Genomic DNA, 20,860 nt, shown 5'->3' with positions numbered 1-20,860 from the left:
AATTTCCACAAGGCTTGCATCTTCAGAGTCAAAGTCAAAGTGGAGGCCCCAATCATATTTCTTTATTTTAAATTCCTGTATTCCATAAACTCCCGGGGCCTCCTCCTTCTTCTTTTGCATCTTTCGCAGACTTGTGGTAGATATGATCCAAAAGTCTCCTTGCTTATATTCCACAGATGTCAGCTCCTGGTTGGTGCTTTCCAACTTTATTTCCTCTTTTTCTTGTTTACTCTCTTCCACTTCTTTTGATATCATTTCCAATTCAGCTGTGGATTCTTTCTCATTCAGGTCCTCAATACATTCAGCAGAGCTGCTTGTTCCAGAAGTCAAGGTCATAAGTTGTTTATTCATAGCCAGACTCTGCTCTTGTAAGATTCCCACAAAATGAAACATTCTTTCGATTTCCACTAGTAACTTTCCATCCACAGCCATTGTAGTTTCACAGAGTTCCCCCTAGAGGGAATCTGGTTACTTGGTAATCTTTCTCCAACAATCCTCTAACTTATTGTTATTACTTTGTTTCCAACAATTTTAGTTCAGTTGTAACTCATTTTAGTCCAGAGGAATCTTAAATAACAAATTTTTCCACTCTAAACTGTCCGTTTGACAGCTTTGACAGCTGTCAAACTCCGCACCTCTTCCACAAGCTCAAAAACAGGACGCTCCCGGGCCCGGGAGGGGGGGTTGTTTACAACAGAAAGAAAGCTTCCAAAACTCCACTCTCCAGCTCAAAATTTCTTTTTGCCAAATCTTGGAAGTTAAAATCTTTTTTAACTCACCCCACAAAGGGTAGGCTCTCCAGCTTAGTTCTTAAGTCGTTGCTTACTTTCTCCTCCCTCTGCTGAAATGAAGATTGCGCCTGGCTCAGAGCAGGAATGTTCCCTTGTCATATATATATATATATATATATATATATATATATATATATATATATATAGATGCGGGTGGCGCTGTGGGTTAAACCACAGAGCCTAGGACTTGCCGATCAGAAGGTTGGCGGTTCGAATCCCCGCAACGGGGTGAGCTCCTGTTGCTCGGTCCCTGCTCCTGCCAATCTAGCAGTTCGAAAGCACAAAGTGCAAGTAGATAAATAGGTACCACTCCGGCGGGAAGGTAAACAGCGTTTCTGTGGGCTGCTCTGGTTCGCCAGAAGCGGCTTAGTCATGCTGGCCACATGACCCGGAAGCTCTACGCCGGCTCCCTCAGCCAATAAAGCGAGATGAGCGCTGCAACCCCAGAGTCGTCCGCGACTGGACCTAATGGTTAGGGGTCCCTTTACCTTTTACCTATTTTATGTTGTATTTATCTATGTTGTATTTTATGCTGTTTTTAAGTCGCATTTTTAATCAATGTTTTATATTTGCTGTTAGCCGCCCTGAGCCTAGTTTTTAAACTGGGAAGGGCAGGGTATAAATGAAAAATTATTATTATTATTATTATTATTATTATTATTATTATTATTATTATTCCCTATCTGAGAAATGGAGTGGTGTCATACATGAGTTCCATTCTGCCTTCACAAGCAAGAGCCACTTGCCAGATGGCATAATCCCCATGCCAGCAGCACCACCACACAGCAGGAATATGCAGTGTTTTTTGTGTGATCCACAAGGAATTTGCCCTCCTACTCTACTTAACAGGATATTCAGTATGCTATTAGTGCATAATTAATATCAGTGCATAATTGCATGTGGCTCTCTAAAGATATATATGTGTGTGTGTGTGTGTGTGTGTGTGGTAAAGGGATCCCTGACCATTAGGTCCAGTCGTGACCAACTCTGGGGTTGCGGCGCTCATCTCGCTTTATAGGCCGAGGGAGCCGGTGTATAGCTTCCGGGTCATGTGGCCAGAATGACTAAGCTGCTTCTGGCGAACCAGAGCAGTGCACGGAAACGCCATTTACCTTCCCGCCGGAGAGGTACCTATTTATCTACTTGCACTTTGACGTGCTTTCGAACTGCTAGGTTGGCAGGAGCAGGGACCGAGCAACAGGAGCTCACCCCGTCGCGGGGATTCGAACCGCCGACCTTCTGATCGGCAAGTCCTAGGCTCTGTGGTTTAACCCACAGCGCCACCCACATCCCTACCACAAAAACCACAAAAGCCTGCTTTAAAAAAAAGAAGAAGGTGTGACTGCTGCGCTAGGGTGACATTGTGCTTTAATCACACAAACCTAAAGTTCCACTATGTGAGCAAATTCCTCCTGTTAAATGCTGCCAGCCCAGAGGCACCTGCAGCTATTGCATACTTTTTTCCTGGGCTGTTTCTCATGACGCCAGCATATTATCACGGATCATCCTTTTACAGTATACCGGAAGCTGCTGCTGTTGCAAATTATATCCTACGTCTCAAAATAACTGACCGTAAAGAGGCTACTCTGAACCTTTTTTTGAGAAAAAGAGATTTCACCTTTCAAGCATGCGCCTTGTGTTTACCAGTTACGTGGGGACCATGTGCAAGCTTAGGAACTGTTTCCATGTCCACTCGCCTTGTGCTAAAACGGCTTTGCATATTCCGCAGGGTGACAATCTGGCCTGGGGAAGAATGAGAGATCTCCTGAGAAAGAGTAGGGGAAGGAACCATAGCAGGCTGGGCTTGTCGTCAGCTGCCTTGAAAAGGTCATGCCCTCAGCTCTATAGGTAAGCTTCCTAGGGTTGTGGCTACACTCAGGTGTTAACGGGTCACTGTTTCCATGTTTGTGAACTTTCATCCACACTCTCATGAACGCTCTCAGTTTAAGGCTTCTGATATTTGTCTCAGTGTTTCCTGCGCATGAGAAAGTCTGGTTGCCACTAGGATAAGGGAGGGTGTTGAATGCTGTGAAAAAGATAAAAAATAGAGATCCAGAGCAGCTTCACATCCACAGTAAACTCCGGTGTGGCTGAGACCTAGGATCTGAACATTCATTTGAGGATGCAAGGGTGATGGGGGGCAGCAAAAATTCTGGGAGGCCCTGTTCTGGACCGCATGCTATTTACTGCACATTGTAGAACTACTGTGATTTAGTAACTGGACTCCTAAACTTGGACCGATTCAGGAGAGTTGGCTTCAAAGTCCTGTCCGCATATGATGGAGCGAGCTTGTTCTCTTCTGCTCTGGAGGGTAGGACTCAAACCAATGGCTTCAAATTACGAGAAAGGAGATTCCAACTAAACGTCAGGAAGAACTTTCTGACAGTAAGAGCTGTTCAACAGTGGAATGGTCTCCACTGGGAGGTTGTGGACTCTCCTGTGGACGTTTTTAAGCAGAGGCTGAATGGCCACCTGTCATGGATTAGTTGAGATTTCTGCATTGCAGGGGGTTGGATGAGATGGCCCTTGGGGAACCTTCCAACTCTATGGTTCTATGAAATCAAAGATAATAATAATAACAATAATACTTTTATTGCCATTGTAGAAGCTGTGTACATTGAAATTAAATGAGCTTCCCTCCCCAGCACTCAATCTCTTATTGAACAACACCCCCCCCCTTTCAAGGCAATTGCTCTATGTTATTTCCTGTTCAACAGCCTAACAGCCCACGGATAGAAGCTATTTTTTAGCCTGTTGGTATGGCTGATTATAAGGGACGTGTGTGGCGTTGTGGGTTAAACCACAGAGCCTAGGGCTTGCTGATCAGAAGGTCGGTGGTTCGAATCCCTGCAACGGGGTGAGCTCCCGTTGCTCGGTTCCTGCTCCTGCCAACCTAGCAGTTTGAAAGCACCTCAAAGTGCAAGTAGATAAATAGGTACCACTTCGGCAGGAAAGTAAACAGCGTTTCCGTGCGCTGCTCTGGTTCGCCAGAAGCGGCTTAGTCATGCTGGCCACATGACCTGGAAGCTGTACGCTGGCTCCCTCGGCCAATAAAGCGAGATGAGCGCCGTAACCCCAGAGTCAGCCACGACTGGACCTAATGGTCAGGGGTCCCTTTACCTTTACGGCTGATTATACTTCTAGATCTCCTGCCTGAGGGTAGAAGATTAAAGAGGTGATGGCTGGGGTGTGAGTCATCTCTGAGAATTTTTCTCGCTCTCCTAAGGCAACGATCCCTTGCAATGTCATCTAGCGGACTCAAGGGACAGCCCATGATATCATGTGCTGTATTCCCCACCCTCTGTAGAACCTTTCTGTCTATGGCTGTCAGGCCAGCATACCACAATATGATACAATATGAAAGGACACTTTCTATTGTGGACCGGTAAAAGGAGTTCATCAGCTGTTGTTTAACATTATTCTTTTGCAAGACCCGGAGGAAATGGAGTATCTGTTGGGCCTTTCTGATCACGTGAGTTGTGTTGACTTTCCAAGTGAGGTCCTCACTAAGGTAAACTCCCAGGAATTTAAAGGAGGAGACTCTCTCCACACAGCGCCCCCGACATACAACGGGACAGAACCTGGATAAGCTGCTGTAGTTCTGCACTGGGCAGCTCACCAATAAAAGATGAGGGTTATTAAGCATTCTTCCTGAACATGAAGGTCAGGTTTGGAGCTCTCCTTGCCATTCTCATCAGGCTGGCTGAGATGAGGGAGATGCCACTGAACCCTTCTCTGAAGGAATTGCATTTGGCTGCTTCAGTTCAGGGTTTCAAATGGGCCTTAAATGTTACCTCTTCCAGGCCGACTTCCTTAATGTGTTATAGACTATGTGACTGTGAGCCATTTCTTCCCTCCCTCCAATACTGAAATCCTGTGGTTTCGCCTAAGTTTACAATGCATAAGTGTTTTCATAGAATTACAGAACCAGAAGGGACCTTGAGGCTCATCTGGTCCAATCGCTGCAATGCAATAACATGCAGCTGTGGCGCTGTGGGTTAAACCACAGAGCCTAGGACTTGCCGATCAGAAGGTCGGCGGTTCGAATCCCCGCGACGGGGTGAGCTCCCGTTGCTCGGTCCCTGCTTCTGCCCACCTAGCAGTTGGAAAGCATGTCAAAGTGCAAGTAGATAAATAGGTACCGCTCTGGTGGGAAGGTAAACGGCGTTTCCGTGCACTGCTCTGGTTTGCCAGAAGTGGCTTAGTCATGCTGGCCACATGACCCGGAAGCTGTACGCCAGCTCCCTCGGCCAATAAAGCGAGATGAGCGCCACAACCCCAGAGTCAGTCACGAATGGACCTAATGGTCAGGGGTCCCTTTACCTTTATTCCATATGAGGATTGAACCTGCCACCTTGCCATTATCAGCACCATGCTCTAACCAGCTGAGCTATCCATGCACTGATTTCTTCTAATAAATTACATTGATTTGCTGTTATCTATCTTGACAGGCTTTCTGCTGTTGTTTGAGGTGTCTATTAAGCTATGCAAAGGCACAGCCCTGAATGGTGTCCAACAAATACTTTAAATAAATATGTAAAATATGAACCATAGCAATGGCAATGATGAGGTTGACAATACTTGGCAATTCCTGTAGCATACATCTGAGTTTATGCTGGCCCATATAGGCTGGGAGCTGTAACCACCCACATTTTCCAAGTTCTTGTTTGTTTTTCGTTTTCTTGGGGTTTTTTGGCCATGGACAGAGGAAACGGATTATCTTGTTTGCGTACGCAGATGTGTTATGCAACGCTGCGAACCCCCCATGTCTCTTTAGATGGGGATTCTGCCAGAGCCCAGGGTCTTTCCTGAAATGACTGTCGGTGTCTTTTGATTTCCAGTGGGATAAGCAGCTGTTTAATCATTCCGCCTGGGATTCTCCTGTCGTGTGCACTTGAATATCAAATACACCTGGTATTTACACTCCGGACTCCAGTTGCAGCTGTGTAGTCCTTTATTGGCCTCCCCCACCCCCAGAGCAGCTTCACAGCTGGAACAGAAAACTGGGTTGGGACAGAAAGGTGTCCTGCTATTGTTTGAGCAGCTGAAACAAATACAGAGGCGGAAGAGATCAAAATGGGTGCTGTGAGCAAAAACAGCTGGGGATCAAACGAGCAGATGTGGACATTTCTTGAAATATGGACTGGAAGCCCAGCTTACCTTCCTTCTGAGAAAGGGCAGCTCCTAATTTCATTTATGAACAGCAGTTTCACCTTCTGCGCCCTAAACTGCTCTCACTTGTGTACTACATGCAACAGAAAATATTGTTGATCTTCAGCAAAAGAAAAGCAGATTGCCTAAACATCTGCTGCTATACATTATCCCTTCACCTCAGTGGAAGAACTACTGTATTTCTCGCCCCATAGGGCGCACCGGCCCATAGGGTGCACCTAGGGTTTTTTTTTTGGGGGGGGGATAAAGAAAAAAAATTATTTCCCGCCCCAGGCACGGGGCTGGGGCGGGGGAAGCCCGAGCTTCCCCCGACCCCAGAACAGGCTGCTATCCGCAAGCCTAGGGAGCCTTGCGGGAAGTCACGCCAGTCTCCCCAGGCTTGCGGATATCTGCCCGAAGCCCGGGGCGCGCTACTCAGCGCACCCCGGGCTTCGGGATGCAGGCAGCTCTCCGCAAGCCTTGAGAGACCGGCATGACTTCCTGCTGGTCTCCGACGGCTTGCGGACAGCTGCCCGAAGCCTGGAGAGCGAGAGGAGTCGGTGCGCACCGACCCCTCTTGCTCTCCAGGCTTCAGTGAAAGCCTGCATTCGCCCCATAGGACGCACACACATTTCCCCTTCAGTTTTGGAGGGGGGAAAGTGTGTCCTATAGGGCGAAAAATACGGTATATGTTCAGCAGAACTGAGTGGCAAAAATCCTTAGCTCTCCCATGCTGAAATTTGTAATTTTGATATCATTCGTTTGTAATAATAATAATAATAATAATAATAATAATAATAATAATAATAATTTATTTATACCCTGCCCATCTGGCTGAGTTTCCCCAGCCACTCTGGGCGGCTCCCAATCGAATATTAAAAACAGAATGCAGCATTAAACACTAAAAACTTCCCTAAACAGGGCTGCCTTCAGATGTCTTTTAAAAGTAGGATAGTTGCTTATTTCCTTGACATCTAATGGGAGGGCGTTCCACAGGGTGGGCGCCACTACCAAGAAGGCCCTCTGCCTGGTTCCCTGTATCCTCGCTTCTCGCAGTGAGGGAACTGCCAGAAGGCCCTTGGCGCTGGATCTCATCACGTTGTATAAGCTTCATGTTGTTTGCTGCCTTGAGAGCTTAGTTACAAAAGTCCAACTAAAGTAATATTAGACTGCATGGTGGGAGTTGTACGTTTAAATAGCCTGCCTTAACTCCCTCGTAGCCCTGATAAAAAAACCCCTAGAAATCCCATGATCCACTGTAGAAAATATTTATTCTTTTTATGTACCTCTTGACATACTCAGGAACATCGTTTCCAAAGAGATGTCAAGAAGCCCTTTGCCTTCTCCAAGTGTAAAATGGGGGGGGGGGGGAGAGAGATTGGCAAGGAGAGTTGGCCAGCAGCAAAGGTGGGATGAATCACATTTTGACCCAATTTGAATGCATCTTGGCCCAGCTCCTACCCTGTACTGGTTCCTGGTCGTTGAAGAGTGACAGTGCCTCCTTATAGCAGGATGGATGTAACGTTCATGTTTATCTGTTTCTCCCGCGCCGGTTTGCTTGTTTCTCAGTGCAGCGAGGGACTGGGCAGTAGATTGTTTTTACCCCCGGTTAGAATGATGTTGGATAGAAACTAAGTGGTCTTTTGCTGTAATGCTATAAGGGAATATGAGAAAATGGTTATTAATAGGTAAAAAAATTAATGTTATAATATTTAAAAATTGAAGATTAAGATGAATGAAGAGGGGAGGGATTTGCTGAATTAACAATTGGAATTGGAATACAGAAAAGGAAGGCGTGAGGAGGTCCGGGAAATAAGCAAATGAAAAATATGTGATAGAAAGATTGAACTGTTTTTTAACTATTTTTATTTTGTATTTTTCTTTTTTCTTTTTATTCTGTAATTTTTTTGAAAATCTTAATAAATATCTTATTTAAAAAAATAGATTGTTTTTACCCCCGATAACTATTTTTTGAAAGCTTACACAAATGTTTTGAAGAGCAGCTGTTTTGGAGTATGGGTGGAAAATATCTGGTGCCAGGTGTGTCTGTTTTATCATCCAACAACATGCGGGAAATCACAGCCGTTATTCCCAGTGCTTTGTATTAACAGTAACTTTTACCTGTCTGTTCAGGCCAGATTCTGCATGTTTGGATTTAAGGAAAACAGAGAGGAACTCGATGATTGCCTTGGGACAAAGTTCAAAGAATGAAAGCCTTTGGCCTTTCTGACTGGACAGAGGTAAGAGAGCCAGAAAATGGCTGAACAGAATTCCCCCCACCATGACACAGTGATGATATATAACCAACCCTTTGTGGCCATTTTCAACGTCCAAAATGAAGGAAGGGAGCTAGCACTAGCAGACCCTGCTGTCAAAGTTCAAATGCAAGACCTGATCTTTCAAGGACTCCTTGTTCAGATGCACGGAACAAGGTGTTGGAGAAGTTAGGGAAACCAATCTAAATGATCGGGGGAAGGAGGGAGAGAGCAGCGAGGAAAAAGAAAGGAAGCAATTGCTTCTCAAAAGGTTATTACCTCTGCCGCAGGCCCCCAACTTTAAAGACAAGGTATTTTGTAGTTATTTGTCAGATAATAAGTAGCATGGTTGGTTATGCGGCCATAGCATTGTCTTCTGCGATTTGGTAAAAATACTGGAGGTGAGAACCCTTGATTCTACCGACCAATTACACTTACTTTTGCTTACTGCGTCTTTGTTTCAGAAAGAAAAGTGTTTGCGCTCCGAAGGTTGCGATGCTGAGACTTGTCAGAAATTGCTTGGTTTATAACCCTCCAGAATGACTGGGTAAACGGATTCTTTCTGAGAAGCAAGTTGGTTCCTGTGTAATTTAAACTTACGTATCCAGATATAGTTGGCCGCAGTAACTGTATTAAGTTACTTTCTGGGGAATTCCAAAGGGGTAACCTGCATTAGACTGTTGTACCAAAATCAAAGAAAGAAAACAAATGTACTACGTGCTGTGGAATAGAGCCAATTTCATCCCACATATGTACTCTTAATACCTGGACTTGGTATATCGTTTGTTCTAAGCAGCCAATGGCTGCCAGTTCTCTGGCATTAACTTCTTCAGACTCGTTCGTTTTTTAGTTCTACCTTCACGTTGGCCAGATCACGCAGCAACAGCGTAAGGGTAGTTTAAAAGTAATGGTGGGAAAAGGAATTTTGCAAGGAAGCAGGAGCCGGTTTATTCCTTTAAGCAAAACTGTGCTCGTTTTTTTTGGGTTGCGATTAAGAGAGAGGGAAAGTGGCAAGAGAATGTTGTGAAACGGTGGGCATTGTTACAGGAGAAAATGTGGCTTTGCCCGATATCTCCGTTAAAAGACAAACCAACCTAAATGAGAAGCAAGTGGTTATGCAGGAGAACGGAGAAGTGTTCTGGGAGGGTGTCCCCCCCCCCCCAAGGCCAAAACCTGCATGGGTATTTGACAACAGGGTGAAATGAAAAGCAGTATCTAGGTGGTGCCCACTGAGAGTCGATGAAACCATGTTACATGCAAGAGCTCAACAGCACAGAGGCTTACAGCAAGCAGGGAATCCCATTTCACCAGTGGCCAGGATGGGACGGGGGGTTTCAGCAGTGGTAGCACAACCTGGAACGATTAAGATTGCATGTTGGGCATCACCATTTGACTTGTAAAAATGTCCTCAGATGGTAAAACAGTCCTTAGCTTTTATATGCACAATTTTTTTAAAAAATAAAACAAGCCAGCCTCCTCTTCTTTTTATATTGTATGGAAGATGATACATTTTCATAAATATATTTAAAGAATGATATATAGTATGTTTAATTTTGAGGATCAAACTAGATGCGACTTGAGGAGTGAAAAGGTGCCTAGCCTATATTCCACACCCTGTAATACAAGGTGCTTCACCAAAAAATCAAGAAAAGATTTCCTGTACAGGTTTATGTTGACTGCATGTACAGAAAAGCCTGTAGAGAAATTGCTAAGCTAGACTATATAATGTGCAATTGGCCAAACTATATATCGGGGGTAGCTAACCCTTCTTGATCCAAGTTTTGCATTCGAGGTTCGCCATTCCTCGGGAGTCACAAGATGTGTTTTCACATATGCAGACTGCACATTCACGCTAAGATTCCAACATCTTTTACTCTGCTTTAAAGGAGCCACAGCAGTTCGGAATGGTGCTCAGAGGAGAAAGATTACTGTTTTCCAATCGCACCATTTCTTCTAACTGAATCTTCACTCCCTGGAAAAAGTTGAGATTAACCTCCAAGGGATAAAAAGGCAGGTATTTGAATTAGGGAAATGGCTGTTAAGATATTGTCCAGAAAGCTGAAAATCGGCGCACAAATAAAACATGACACCCTGACTGCGAGGAACGTCCGAATCACGGGCACTTTGTCAACAATCTCTGTGATCCACGAAAGTTACCTTGTAGTAACAGGCTACCATAGAGCAGGGTTAATTGAATTATTTCTACAAGTGGTCCTAGCTAGTGACAAACATTACCACCCATAGCATCAAGATAGGTTGTCGATATAAATAACTCACAAAGCTGAAATTCTTTGGGGCTCCTATATCAGAAAGCCACCCAGACAGCCCCAGGTGGCTATAAGAAAATGCCTATAAGAATTGGGGGACAATTGGAAGTACATCTGGATCACATCACTATTCAGTATTGCTAAGGGGCTAAGCTGAAATTCACCAGTGTACATTTGAGTCACCACCATTTAAAAATTAGGATTTGCTTTTTTTAAAAAAAATAACATTTCTGGGAGTGTTCCTCCATTTAACATTTTTGTATCTTGTGGAACAATGACTGTAATACTGGAAATATCAAGTTTTGGCTTTTATATAAAGAGTTGTTTAAAAATTAAAGATCCTTGTGCATTATTTCACTTACTATGGGAAATTATTGTATCACCAGAATTTTCACATTATACCGAATTCTTACGTTGTTGTTGAGCAAAATTAATGCAAAAAATGGAGAAGTCAGATGCTACCCTGAGGCAGACTGGCATGAAGTAGGGAGAACCTTTCATTTGCATTCAGTTCCTGGTACCTTGTGAGTGGGTGGGTGAATCCTGTCTGAAACAATGGAGAGCTGGTGCCACAAAACGTCAGCATTGCAGAGCCAGGTGGACCAATCATTAGGAAAACAGGAAGTTGCTTTATGCTAACTGTGTCGGACAAAGGTCCGTATAGTTAAAGCTATGATTTTCCCAGTAGTGATGTATGGAAGTGAGAGCTGGACCATAAAGAAGGCTGATCGCAGAAGAATGGATGCTTTTGAATTATGGTGCTGGAGGAGACTCTTGAGAGTCCCATGGACTGCAAGAAGATCAAACCTATCCATTCTTAAGGAAATCAGCCCTGAGTGCTCACTGGAAGGACAGATCGTGAAGCTGAGGCTCCAATACTTTGGCCACCTCATGAGAAGACTCCCTGGAAAAGACCCTGATGTTGGGAAAGATGGAGGGCACAAGGAGAAGGGGACAACAGATGGTTGGACAGTGTTCTCGAAGCTACCAGCATGAGTTTGACCAAACTGCGGGAGGCAGTGGAAGACAGGAGTGCCTGGTGTGCTCTGATCCATGGGGTCACGAAGAATCGGACACAACTAAACAACAACTGGGTCGGAAACTAGTCGAGGCAGCAAATCTTCCCTCCAAAGTGTTCTTAGGAGCCGTCCACTCCCAAAGTGTTGAGATTGTTAATGCAGCAGCTTAGGAGGAGGATCTCAAAATCTTTTAGCTGCATGTTGCAGATAGAAATCTTTAACCACTGGAAATTTGTAGACCAGCTGAAAAACCCTCACAGCCCTCATTAAGGTAATGAGGCTACTTATGAGTAGTTATGTAAGTTATGTATAGCTGCCTCTTCATAGTAAGAGGCCCTCTCAAACTAGATAGTTATCAACCATGTCTCTCCCCAAAATATTTGTTGCACGGCCTTGGCATATTCTCAGGAGACAAGTGCCATAATTGAGACTCATCCAACAATAGAGGGCGGGCGGGGGGGGGGCATGGTAGGAGTCAGTTTTAGTGACGCTAAGGAACGGGAGCTGGAGATCAACTGCGATCTACCAAAACCTCATGGGGATCTACCAGTAGATCGCGATCGACCTGTTGGACATTCCTGATATAGGGGAAGACCTTGAGTTAGACTTCTAGACTCCAGCCTTTGTAGAAGAACTGGCAATTGAGATTCCAGGGAAGGTATTTGCCAGTGCATTCCTATATAATCAGCATTCATTGATGCCACAGTGCCACTTCTGCCAATAAACATAGCTGTGGCAACCACAGAGGAAGCTACGAGACATGATTAGAAAAAAACTACACCAATTTTCCAAAGCAAGCGTGGGACTGCGAACGAGGAGAGGGGCTCATTATTACTAGATTGTATCCAGGCCTGAGAAATCATGCTAGGATACTAGTCTCGATGTATGATGACAAAATCTAGAGTTCTTCTACACTTAGAATTATGTTGAGCGTACCAATGTAGATGGTGTGCTCTGGTCCATGGGGTCACGAAGAGTCAGACATGACTGAACGACTAAACAACAACACCAATGTAGATTTCAAACACAAAATTCTAGACATATATAGCCTTGGCACAATGAAAGCATAGTGTTAATTTAATTAATTCATGTCATCGCTCTTTCCTCTCCTGATCACATGACCCCTACTGACCCATTGCCCCATCTTCCCATCCAGTTCTTCGTAACATATTCTCCACTTCTGTATCAAGCTGGTACCCACATGCGGAAGCTACGGATTGCAACCTGCTCCTGTCCCAGTTGTCCATGTCGAAAAATTGTTGAGTCAGGCAGACTCAAGCTACAGCCAGTTCTCTCCATGCAAACTGTATCTAACCAGTCTCCAAAGAAACAGCAGTCTGGAGGAGCCGCATGCGTAGTTCTGAGTCAGCCCTCATGCCACACTGGATGAAGCGGAAGATAATTCTGTCCCCCCGAGAAAGAGTAAGAAAAGGGCCGCCTTAATTTCCAGGTGTTTATTTCTCAAAAAAGCACGGCAAGAGAAGATGCTTTGCTGCAAGGCCACACCACGTCACCTGCCAACACGGCATATTGGAAACTTCCACGTTCACAAATGAAGCAATTTTCAGAGCACAGAAGGGACTTGCTCAATAGGGAAGGAGGTACAGAACTGCCCAGTTAAGCTACTGCAGGGCCCTGGCTGAAGCCATTAACAGCAGCTTCTACTGATAGTTTTTTGTAAAACGAGGGACAAAAATAGTAAAGAGCAACAGATTCTACAAGAAGGGGAAGATGTCTCAGCCTCAAACAAAGGGGGGCACCACTGTTCCTTAGAGTGCCCACATGACTCTCTCCAATGGTAGTTTTGTAGTACAAGTTTCGTAAAGTCCAGTTTTCTTCAGAGGAGAAAGTCATGTATTCTCGAAGAAAAGTCCTGTCACGCAACGCACTTCTTTCACCGTTTCTCCAGCTTTTTGTACTTTGCTTCTGCGGAAGACAAACACACAGCCATTAGGGAGAGCAAACTCCCTTTCCGTTATGAACCCAGGACCTATGTCACAGCCTCATGTAGTGACACTTTGACAGAGACTGAGCATCCAGAAGCTGTTTTCAGTGGCTAGCACATTGCCCGGGGTCCACACACCTCTTTCAATTTCAAAAAGTTCTCCACAGATGGAGTATTCTGGCTATTGCGATAATATGATTCAGGGTACATTTTACCACTTTGTAGTGTCAGCCATACCCTGTATTACAGTGGTACCTCAGGTTAAGTATTTAATTTGTTCCGGAGGTCCGTACTTAACCTGAAACTGTTCTTAACCTGAAGCACCACTTTAGCTAATGGGGCCTCCTGCTGCTGCCACGCTGCCGGAGCACGATTTCTGTTCTCATCCTGAAGCAAAGTTCTTAACCTGAAGCTCTATTTCTGGGTTAGCGGAGCCTGTAACCTGAAGTGTATGTAACCTGAAGCGTATGTAACCTGAGGTACCACTGTATTTAAGAAACCTGAGTGGGACGCCCTGGAAATCCATTAGTGCACAACAGCAACCTCCACAGATATGTTACGTTCCAAAAGGGTAAAAAAACTTGTCAAGATTCATGGAGGGGATGCAACCCCCCTCCTTGTGGAAAAGGGGTAAAATAGGCACCATTTCTATATACTTTCTAGCAATGTCACAAGTACTTACCAAGTTTCTTTGAATATGCATCTAGCTTGTATGCGGCCTGTTCCAATGCTGCCACCTGCTCTTCAATCAGATTGATTTGCTCCAGATACGGCTGAAGTCCGGCGTCTTGGAGGAAGTGAGAGGTGAGGGCGGGGGAAAAACAATAAGGATTAGTTGCTGACTCACTGAAGGTGTACCACTTGTGTCACCTCTTCGGTCACTAGATTTGTATATTTTCAAAACTGTCAAACTGCAAAATAAAAATAAGAATGGAACGATTACGCAGCTGAGCCCAGGTAGCTGAGTATTGTCTACTCTGACGGGAAAAGGCTCTCCAGGCCTCCCCAGTATGGTCATCCAAAATCCTTTTCAATGCTGTATTTACTCGAGTCTAATGCACCATCAAATCTAATGCGCACCTCAATTTTCAAAACCTTGAAACAAAAGAAAAAAGGATTCGCTGGCGCTGAATGCAATGCTCATCGGCAAAAAGTGCATCCATTACAACAATTTGGACTCTTTACAACAAGATTACAAAGCTGAAAATGAACGAACTGCAGCTAAAATCTTATGTTCATTTTTCATATGGTCTCATCCTCATCTGAAGACTGAAAAAAATTAAGCCACACTTCCCCTGCCCGCCCTCCTAATATTCTTCTGTGGGCCTATTTTCCAGTCTTCAGAGAGTGGCTGGAAGTGGGAAGGCAGAGAAAGGTCCCCCTTTCCTTCCACTCTACAGAAAATTCTCCCTGTACCCCCTTTCCTTCATATTACATATACAGTGGTACCTCTGGTTACGTACTTAATTCGTTCCGGAGGTCCGTTCTTAACCTGAAACTGTTCTTAACCTGAAGCACCACTTTAGCTAATGGGGCCTCCCGCTGCTGCCACCGCGCAATTTCTGTTCTCATCCTGAAGCAAAGTTCTTAACCCAAGGTACTATTTCTGGGTTAGGGGAGTCTGTAACCTGAAGCGTATGTAACCCGAGATACCACTGTAATTTTACAGCACAACAACTAACACATAATACAGTGGTGCCTCGCAAGACGAAATTAATTCGTTCCGCAATTCTCTTCGTCTTGCGGTTTTTTCGTCTTGCGATGCACGGTTTCCCATAGGAATGCATTGAAAATCAATTAATGCGTTCCTAGGGAAACCGCCTTCAGACCAGGTCCGGGGACAGTCTGTCCCCGGACCTCTTCTGAAGGCTGGGGGGGGGGCAAGGGCTTTTCTTCCCACCCCCAGCATTTTAAAAAACCCCGGGACAGCGGAGGACTTCTCCGCTGTCCGGGGCGATCTTAAAATGCTGGCGGGCGGCATTTTAAAATCGCCCCGGACAGCGGAGGACTTCTCCGCTGTCCGGGGCGATTTAAAAGCCCCTGGGAAGGCAGGCAGGGGGGACAAAGACTTTTGCCCCCCGCCAGCCTTCCTCTTCTGAAGGCTGGCGGGGGCGAAAGTCTTTGCTCCCCCCCCCCGCCTGCCTTCAAAAGCTGTCCGGCCAAGGCTTCGCGGACCTCTCCGCCAGCAGCGGCAGCGCTGCCGCTGCTGGCGGAGGGTTGCCGCCATGCCGAAGCCTGCGCGCGCTGACATCAGCGCTCCCAGGCTTCGCGGACCTCTCCGCCAGCAGCGGCAGCGCTGCCGCTGCTGGCGGAGGGTTGCCGCCATGCCGAAGTCTGCGCGCGCTGCCGCTGCTGGCGGAGGGTTGCCGCCATGCCGAAGCCTGCGCGCGCTGACATCAGCGCTCCCAGGCTTCGCGGACCTCTCCGCCAGCAGCGGCAGCGCTGCCGCTGCTGGCGGAGGGTTGCCGCCATGCCGAAGCCTGCACGCGCTGACATCAGCGCTCCCAGGCTTCGCGGCGCTGATGTCAGCGCGCGCAGGCTTCGGCATGGCGGCAACCCTCCGCCAGCAGCGGCAGCGCTGCCGCTGCTGGCGGAGAGGTCCGCGAAGCCTGGGAGCGCTGATGTCAGCGCGCGCAGGCTTCGGCATGCCGACAACCCTGCAAAAGACGTCCGGGGGAAGCGGCTTCTTCCCCGCTTCCCCCGGACGTCTTTTGCAGCAAGGGGCTGCAGGGAGATAGCGATCTCCCTGCAGCCCCTTGCTGCAAAAGACGTCGGGGGGCAGCAGGGAAGAAGCGCTTAGCTTCCCGCTGCCCCTGGACCTCTTTTGAAGCAAGGGGCTGCGGGGAGATAGCGATCTCCCTGCAGCCCCTTGCTGCAAAAGAGAAGACCCGCTGTCCCCGGGGCAAGCTTCGTCTTGCGAAGCAAGCCCATAGGGAAATTCGTCTTGCGAGGCAACTCGAAAACGAAAAAACCTTTCGTTTTGCGAGTTTTTCGTCTCGCGAGGCGTTCGTCTTGCGGGGTACCACTGTACAGGTCTACACAACCTGTCACTCAATGATCCCACTACAAAATTTGTTTAGATTTTAAGCGCCACTGTAAGAGTCTGAAGCAGGTAACACTTTAAAATGCCCCACTTAAACCACCATAAACTAACCAAAGTCTGCCAGGCTTTGGGAAGGAGCTGGCCGGCTTAGGGAGGGAGGATGATCTGACACTCCAAGAGCCCTTCTGCCATCTTCCCAAAGCCAGGCAAGCAGGCTTTGGGAAGGAGGCAACAGGGTCTGCCACCTCCTTCCCAAAGCCAAGGAAGCCCCCCACATTGCCCTTGCAAGCCACTGCCATGTAGTATATTTCAAAATAAAAGCATAACATACGTTAAAAGTACATCACACAAGGCAACAAAAATCTAACCAAAAAATTTTGGGTTTAAAAGAAAAAAGAATTTTGCTTGGAAAGCACAAGCTCCTCCCCTTCTCAACAGACACTTTCTGATATTGCTCCAGCTTCCTACTCACTCATTCTAATAACACTGGGATGTTATTGCCAAGTACAGTTCCCTCCCCCATAACTCTTACATTCCACTAACATTTAAGCCCACTCTTAACTTTTGCTTCTGCCAAAAGACTTTTAAATAAACTCTTACCTGCTTCCCACCCCAATATGACTCCAACATCCATCGTGCCCACCCATTCAGGACAAGACTTAGCAACTTCACTGCACGTTTTGCATTCAGAGAGGACCGCCTGTGCAAACATTTTACTAATTAATTGCTGCAAGTTTCCCCTCTGCAAAAGTTCTCTGGTGGCACACAGTCTTATCTGAATTATTATTATTTATTGTATTTCTATACCACACCCTGTGACTGGACATAGATCCAACCTATAATCCAAACATGTTACAAGACACAAATGAAAGTATCTCTCTACTTACATTTCTGATTCAAATCTTTCAGGTTTCGACTTATGTTTATTGCAATATCTTTCATTTCCAGGTACTTCAAACTAGTCAGTTTGTTCATGTTTTCCAGGAGTTTGTAATCTTCACTAGTGGCTTTAAAATGAAGGAGAGAAAGAGAAGGGGGGGGAGACAGCCTTAAAAATGTAAATTATTTACAATATGCCATTTTAACCTCAGTTAAAATTCAGTGGAGGAGCACAACAGGCTCACCCCTCTCTCAAGTTGACCACTCTTCTGACTACTTTAAACATGGAATTTAAACCTCAGATCAAATTTGATTGAGCAAATTTGTTGTCTGTTGCTTGGGACAGTAGGACCTAAACCAGTGGATTCAAGTAACGAGAAGGGGAGGTTTAGATTAAACACCAAGAAGAGCTTCTTGGTGGCACCAGCTCTTAACAAACTGCCTCAAAAGAAGGTGAACACTCCTTTGTTCTGTGGTTATCTAACCTCTGCCTCTATCAGGGAACTGTACAGCGCAAGGGTAGCATCAGCAGGGAGCTGGATTCCTACTCTACAACCATGCTCAATCAAATTTCAGCTTAATAAACCACGATGATAACAAGCTTTATACTCCCATTGCTTCTGCTTCATCCCTCCCTTTGTGCAATTGAGAGAACAAGTCAGGAAGCCACAGTTAATTACAGCTTCCGCTTATAGTGAATGGATTCCAAACAAGACAAAATCGAGAAACCAATTGGTTTTCTTTTCTGGTTTGCTTGTTTGGAAGCCATTAAGTAAAGGTTCTCAGCTGAAATGTAACCAGATGCCTGGTAAACCGTGGCTGCCTACCTTATTTCACCACGCAAGCAAAGGTATGAGCAAAAGAACTCTATATGGATGCCTGACACCCATGCATATTTCAGCATATTAATGATTTAGGAATTGCAATCCCCCAGACATTCATTCATGACTCATGGGAAGCCAGAAGAAAATTAAGTGTGTTGCATCCAGCACTGTGCAACTAGTATTCTGCTCATGCAATGGGACTTCACCTTTTGCTCCTCTCTCTGCACATCCCCAATCTGCTCAAGGAAAGGACTCTCAACCTCTGGAATGTATTTTGAGGGTATGAGGAGCCTTAGGGGAGAGGAGGGAAAGTTCCATTGTGCAAGCAGAAGTCTGTTGCACAAGCAGAACAGCAACTTTCTGGGAATTTCCTAGCAAAGCCATGCTACATGGATCAACTTTGTGTGATATAGTGACATTCCTGGAAAACGTGGGAATCCTAGAGCTGAGCTGGTATATGTGGCTTGATTTTGAGAATTTTCTTAAGAAATTCTGATTCTACTTGGGGGAGGTAGAAGACACAAGACTCTGGAGCAGGGGTCAGCAAACTTTTTCAGCAGGGGGCTGGTCCACTGTCCCTCAGACGTTGTGTGGGGGGGGGGCGGACTATATTTTGAAAGAGAAAAAATGAACGGATTCCTATGCCCCACAAATAACCCAGAGATGCATTTTAAATAAAAGCACACATTCTACTCATGTAAAAACACCAGGCAGGTCCCACAAATAACCCAGAAGTGCATTTTAAATAAAAGGACACATTCTACTCATGTAAAAACACGCTGATTCCCAGACCATCTGCGGGCCGGATTTAGAAGGTGATTTGGCCGCATCCGGCCCCTGGGCCTTAGTTTGCCTATCCATGCTCTGGACGTTCTCACTTGGAAGCAAGCCCCACAGGACTCAGCAGGCCTCTCTGGCATAGAAACACCCCAATGATATTGCAATGTGTTATATTTAATACAAACTTACCTGTCAGTTCACCTGTTAGGTAAATGGCCATTTTGTTGAACATATCCTTGCAAAGTTCATTGATATCTGCTTCAGCTGGTTCTGTTGCTTCTTCTGCTGTTTCAACAGCAGGATCCTCTGTTCAGATTTTTTAATAAAAGAAAACAGGGAAACAAGAGGTTAGCTGCTTACCAGCTGTATCCGCTGATGTGAAATCCTTGACATGTAACACAATACCAACAACATCAAGCAGACTTGTTTAGTTTGCGGCCTCCATCTGGGCAACAGCCTGAAAGCTGCACAGGATATAACACTGGGGGATATAACATCACACCCTCAAACCAGTCCTGGGCGATGTATCAATACACTGCCCAGGCCTACCCCTCACAGGTTGGTTGTTGTGGGTGGGTGGGGGGGGGGGTTAAGTGAAGTGACGAGAGAACAACAAACACCATTTTGTGTCCTGTGGAGGGGGGGAAAGGTGGGATATAAACGCATTTAAAAAAAAAAAAATTGCATGATCCAGGCAAGGCTAGGATTCCATCTCTGTCTCTGTATGTGTGTTTGTTTGTTTGTATGTATGTATGTATGTGTGTGTGTGTTGTGGCGTTGGAAGGGACCCGAAGGATCATCTAATCCATGCAGGAATTTGCGGAGATTATTATTATTATTAATTGAATTTATGTACCACCCTATACCCGAAAGTCTCAGGGCGGTTGACAGAATAAAATCAAGATTTTGTTGTATATAAAACCACAAAATTCATAATATAAATTAAAACAACCCAATAGCCCCCTAAGGATCATCTAGTCCAACTCCTTGCAACGCAGGAATCTGCAGGGATTATTATTATTATTATTATTATTATTATTATTATTATTATTATTAATTTATATACCGCCCTATACCAGGGGGTCTCAAGGCAGTTGACAGAATAAAATCAATAATAATATAAATAAAAACAACCCAATAGCCTCCCCCCCAAAAAAACCACACATTTTAAAAGGGCATAGGACTGAACCCGCGACCTGGGCATTATCAGCACCACTGCTGCCAGCCCGTGCAGGCAGTACTGAGGTAGGTGGGCCCAATGGGTCCGTCTCGGTGCATGGAGTCCCTTCACACACACCTTTCTTAGGTGACGGTAGGGAAAGCCCCTCCCCCCTTGGAACCACGTGACCAGAGGCCCCACCCACTACATCTTACGCTTGGGGCCTTGTCGCCGGGCCTCCGAGGCCTCCTCAGGCGGGACAGCGGCGGCGGCGGCAGCAGCCATTCCAAACCCACCTCCCCCCCGCACTTCCGCCGCTTGGGAAAAAAAAAAACCAACCACCACAGGTTACTTCCGGTTTCCGCCAGACGCCCTCTGCTTATGCACCGCTTCCGCCGCTCGCTGCGCATGCGTCAGGACGAGGCGCGCCGGGCGGTTCGGGAAAAGGGGTGAGTGTGTGCGCGTGCGTGCGTCATGTGGTCTCTTCCCTGTCCACGGATTGGGTGAGGTTTCGTCCGCAGACGACATAATGGTTATTTGCGAAGAGGGAGCTCATTTATCTTCGGAGCGGGCTTCCGGGTGCGATTGGTGCCATTTCCCTCCCCACAGCCTTAAGCGGGTTGAAGTTCTCAAATGAGGGGCGTCATCTCAGCTTTTGAGTTTTAAAAGGGGAAACGGGGTTTGAATCTCCCGCCAGCCCTCGAGGGAGACACTCTTAAGGGTCCTGGGTTCGAGTCCTACCTTAGG

At 46.0% G+C, this 20,860-nt stretch overlaps 2 protein-coding genes across 6 annotated transcripts in view; one reads left to right on the top strand and one right to left on the bottom strand.

The window, feature by feature from the left end:
• The window catches only part of LOC308585714 (uncharacterized protein), a 33,070-nt gene extending 22,254 nt beyond the window's left edge, over positions 1–10,816 (top strand). For 3 of the 4 annotated variants that reach the window (XM_081191721.1, XM_081191720.1, XM_081191719.1), the window contains 3 exons: positions 2,521–2,639; positions 8,076–8,182; positions 8,662–10,816. In XM_081191721.1, the coding sequence (XP_081047847.1) occupies positions 2,521–2,639; positions 8,076–8,172 (216 nt within the window). In that variant the 3' untranslated portion in view covers positions 8,173–8,182; positions 8,662–10,816. The remainder of the gene's footprint in view (positions 1–2,520; positions 2,640–8,075; positions 8,183–8,661) is intronic. The other variant, XM_081191722.1, reaches the window with a different exon arrangement.
• A 2,106-nt stretch (positions 10,817–12,922) lies between these two features.
• BLOC1S2 (biogenesis of lysosomal organelles complex 1 subunit 2) lies at positions 12,923–20,471 on the bottom strand. Of its 2 annotated transcripts, none has more exons than XM_081191945.1 (5): positions 20,329–20,471; positions 19,144–19,260; positions 17,359–17,478; positions 14,111–14,215; positions 12,923–13,409 (listed from the first exon to the last, which is right to left on the bottom strand). In XM_081191945.1, the coding sequence occupies exons 1-5, from the start codon at positions 20,396–20,398 to the stop codon at positions 13,378–13,380; spliced, it is 444 nt and encodes a 147-aa protein (XP_081048071.1). In that variant the 5' UTR covers positions 20,399–20,471; the 3' UTR covers positions 12,923–13,377. The 2 variants fall into 2 exon arrangements, with proteins under 2 accessions (XP_081048071.1, XP_081048072.1); XM_081191946.1 differs by lacking the exon at positions 20,329–20,471 and adding an exon at positions 20,168–20,256.
• Between the last annotated feature and the right edge of the window lie 389 nt (positions 20,472–20,860).

This window comes from Podarcis bocagei, assembly GCF_964188305.1.
Source record: "Podarcis bocagei genome assembly, chromosome: 4".
In the NCBI taxonomy this organism is placed as follows: Eukaryota; Metazoa; Chordata; class Lepidosauria; order Squamata; family Lacertidae; genus Podarcis; species Podarcis bocagei.
This window is presented reverse-complemented; position numbering and strand designations above follow the sequence as displayed.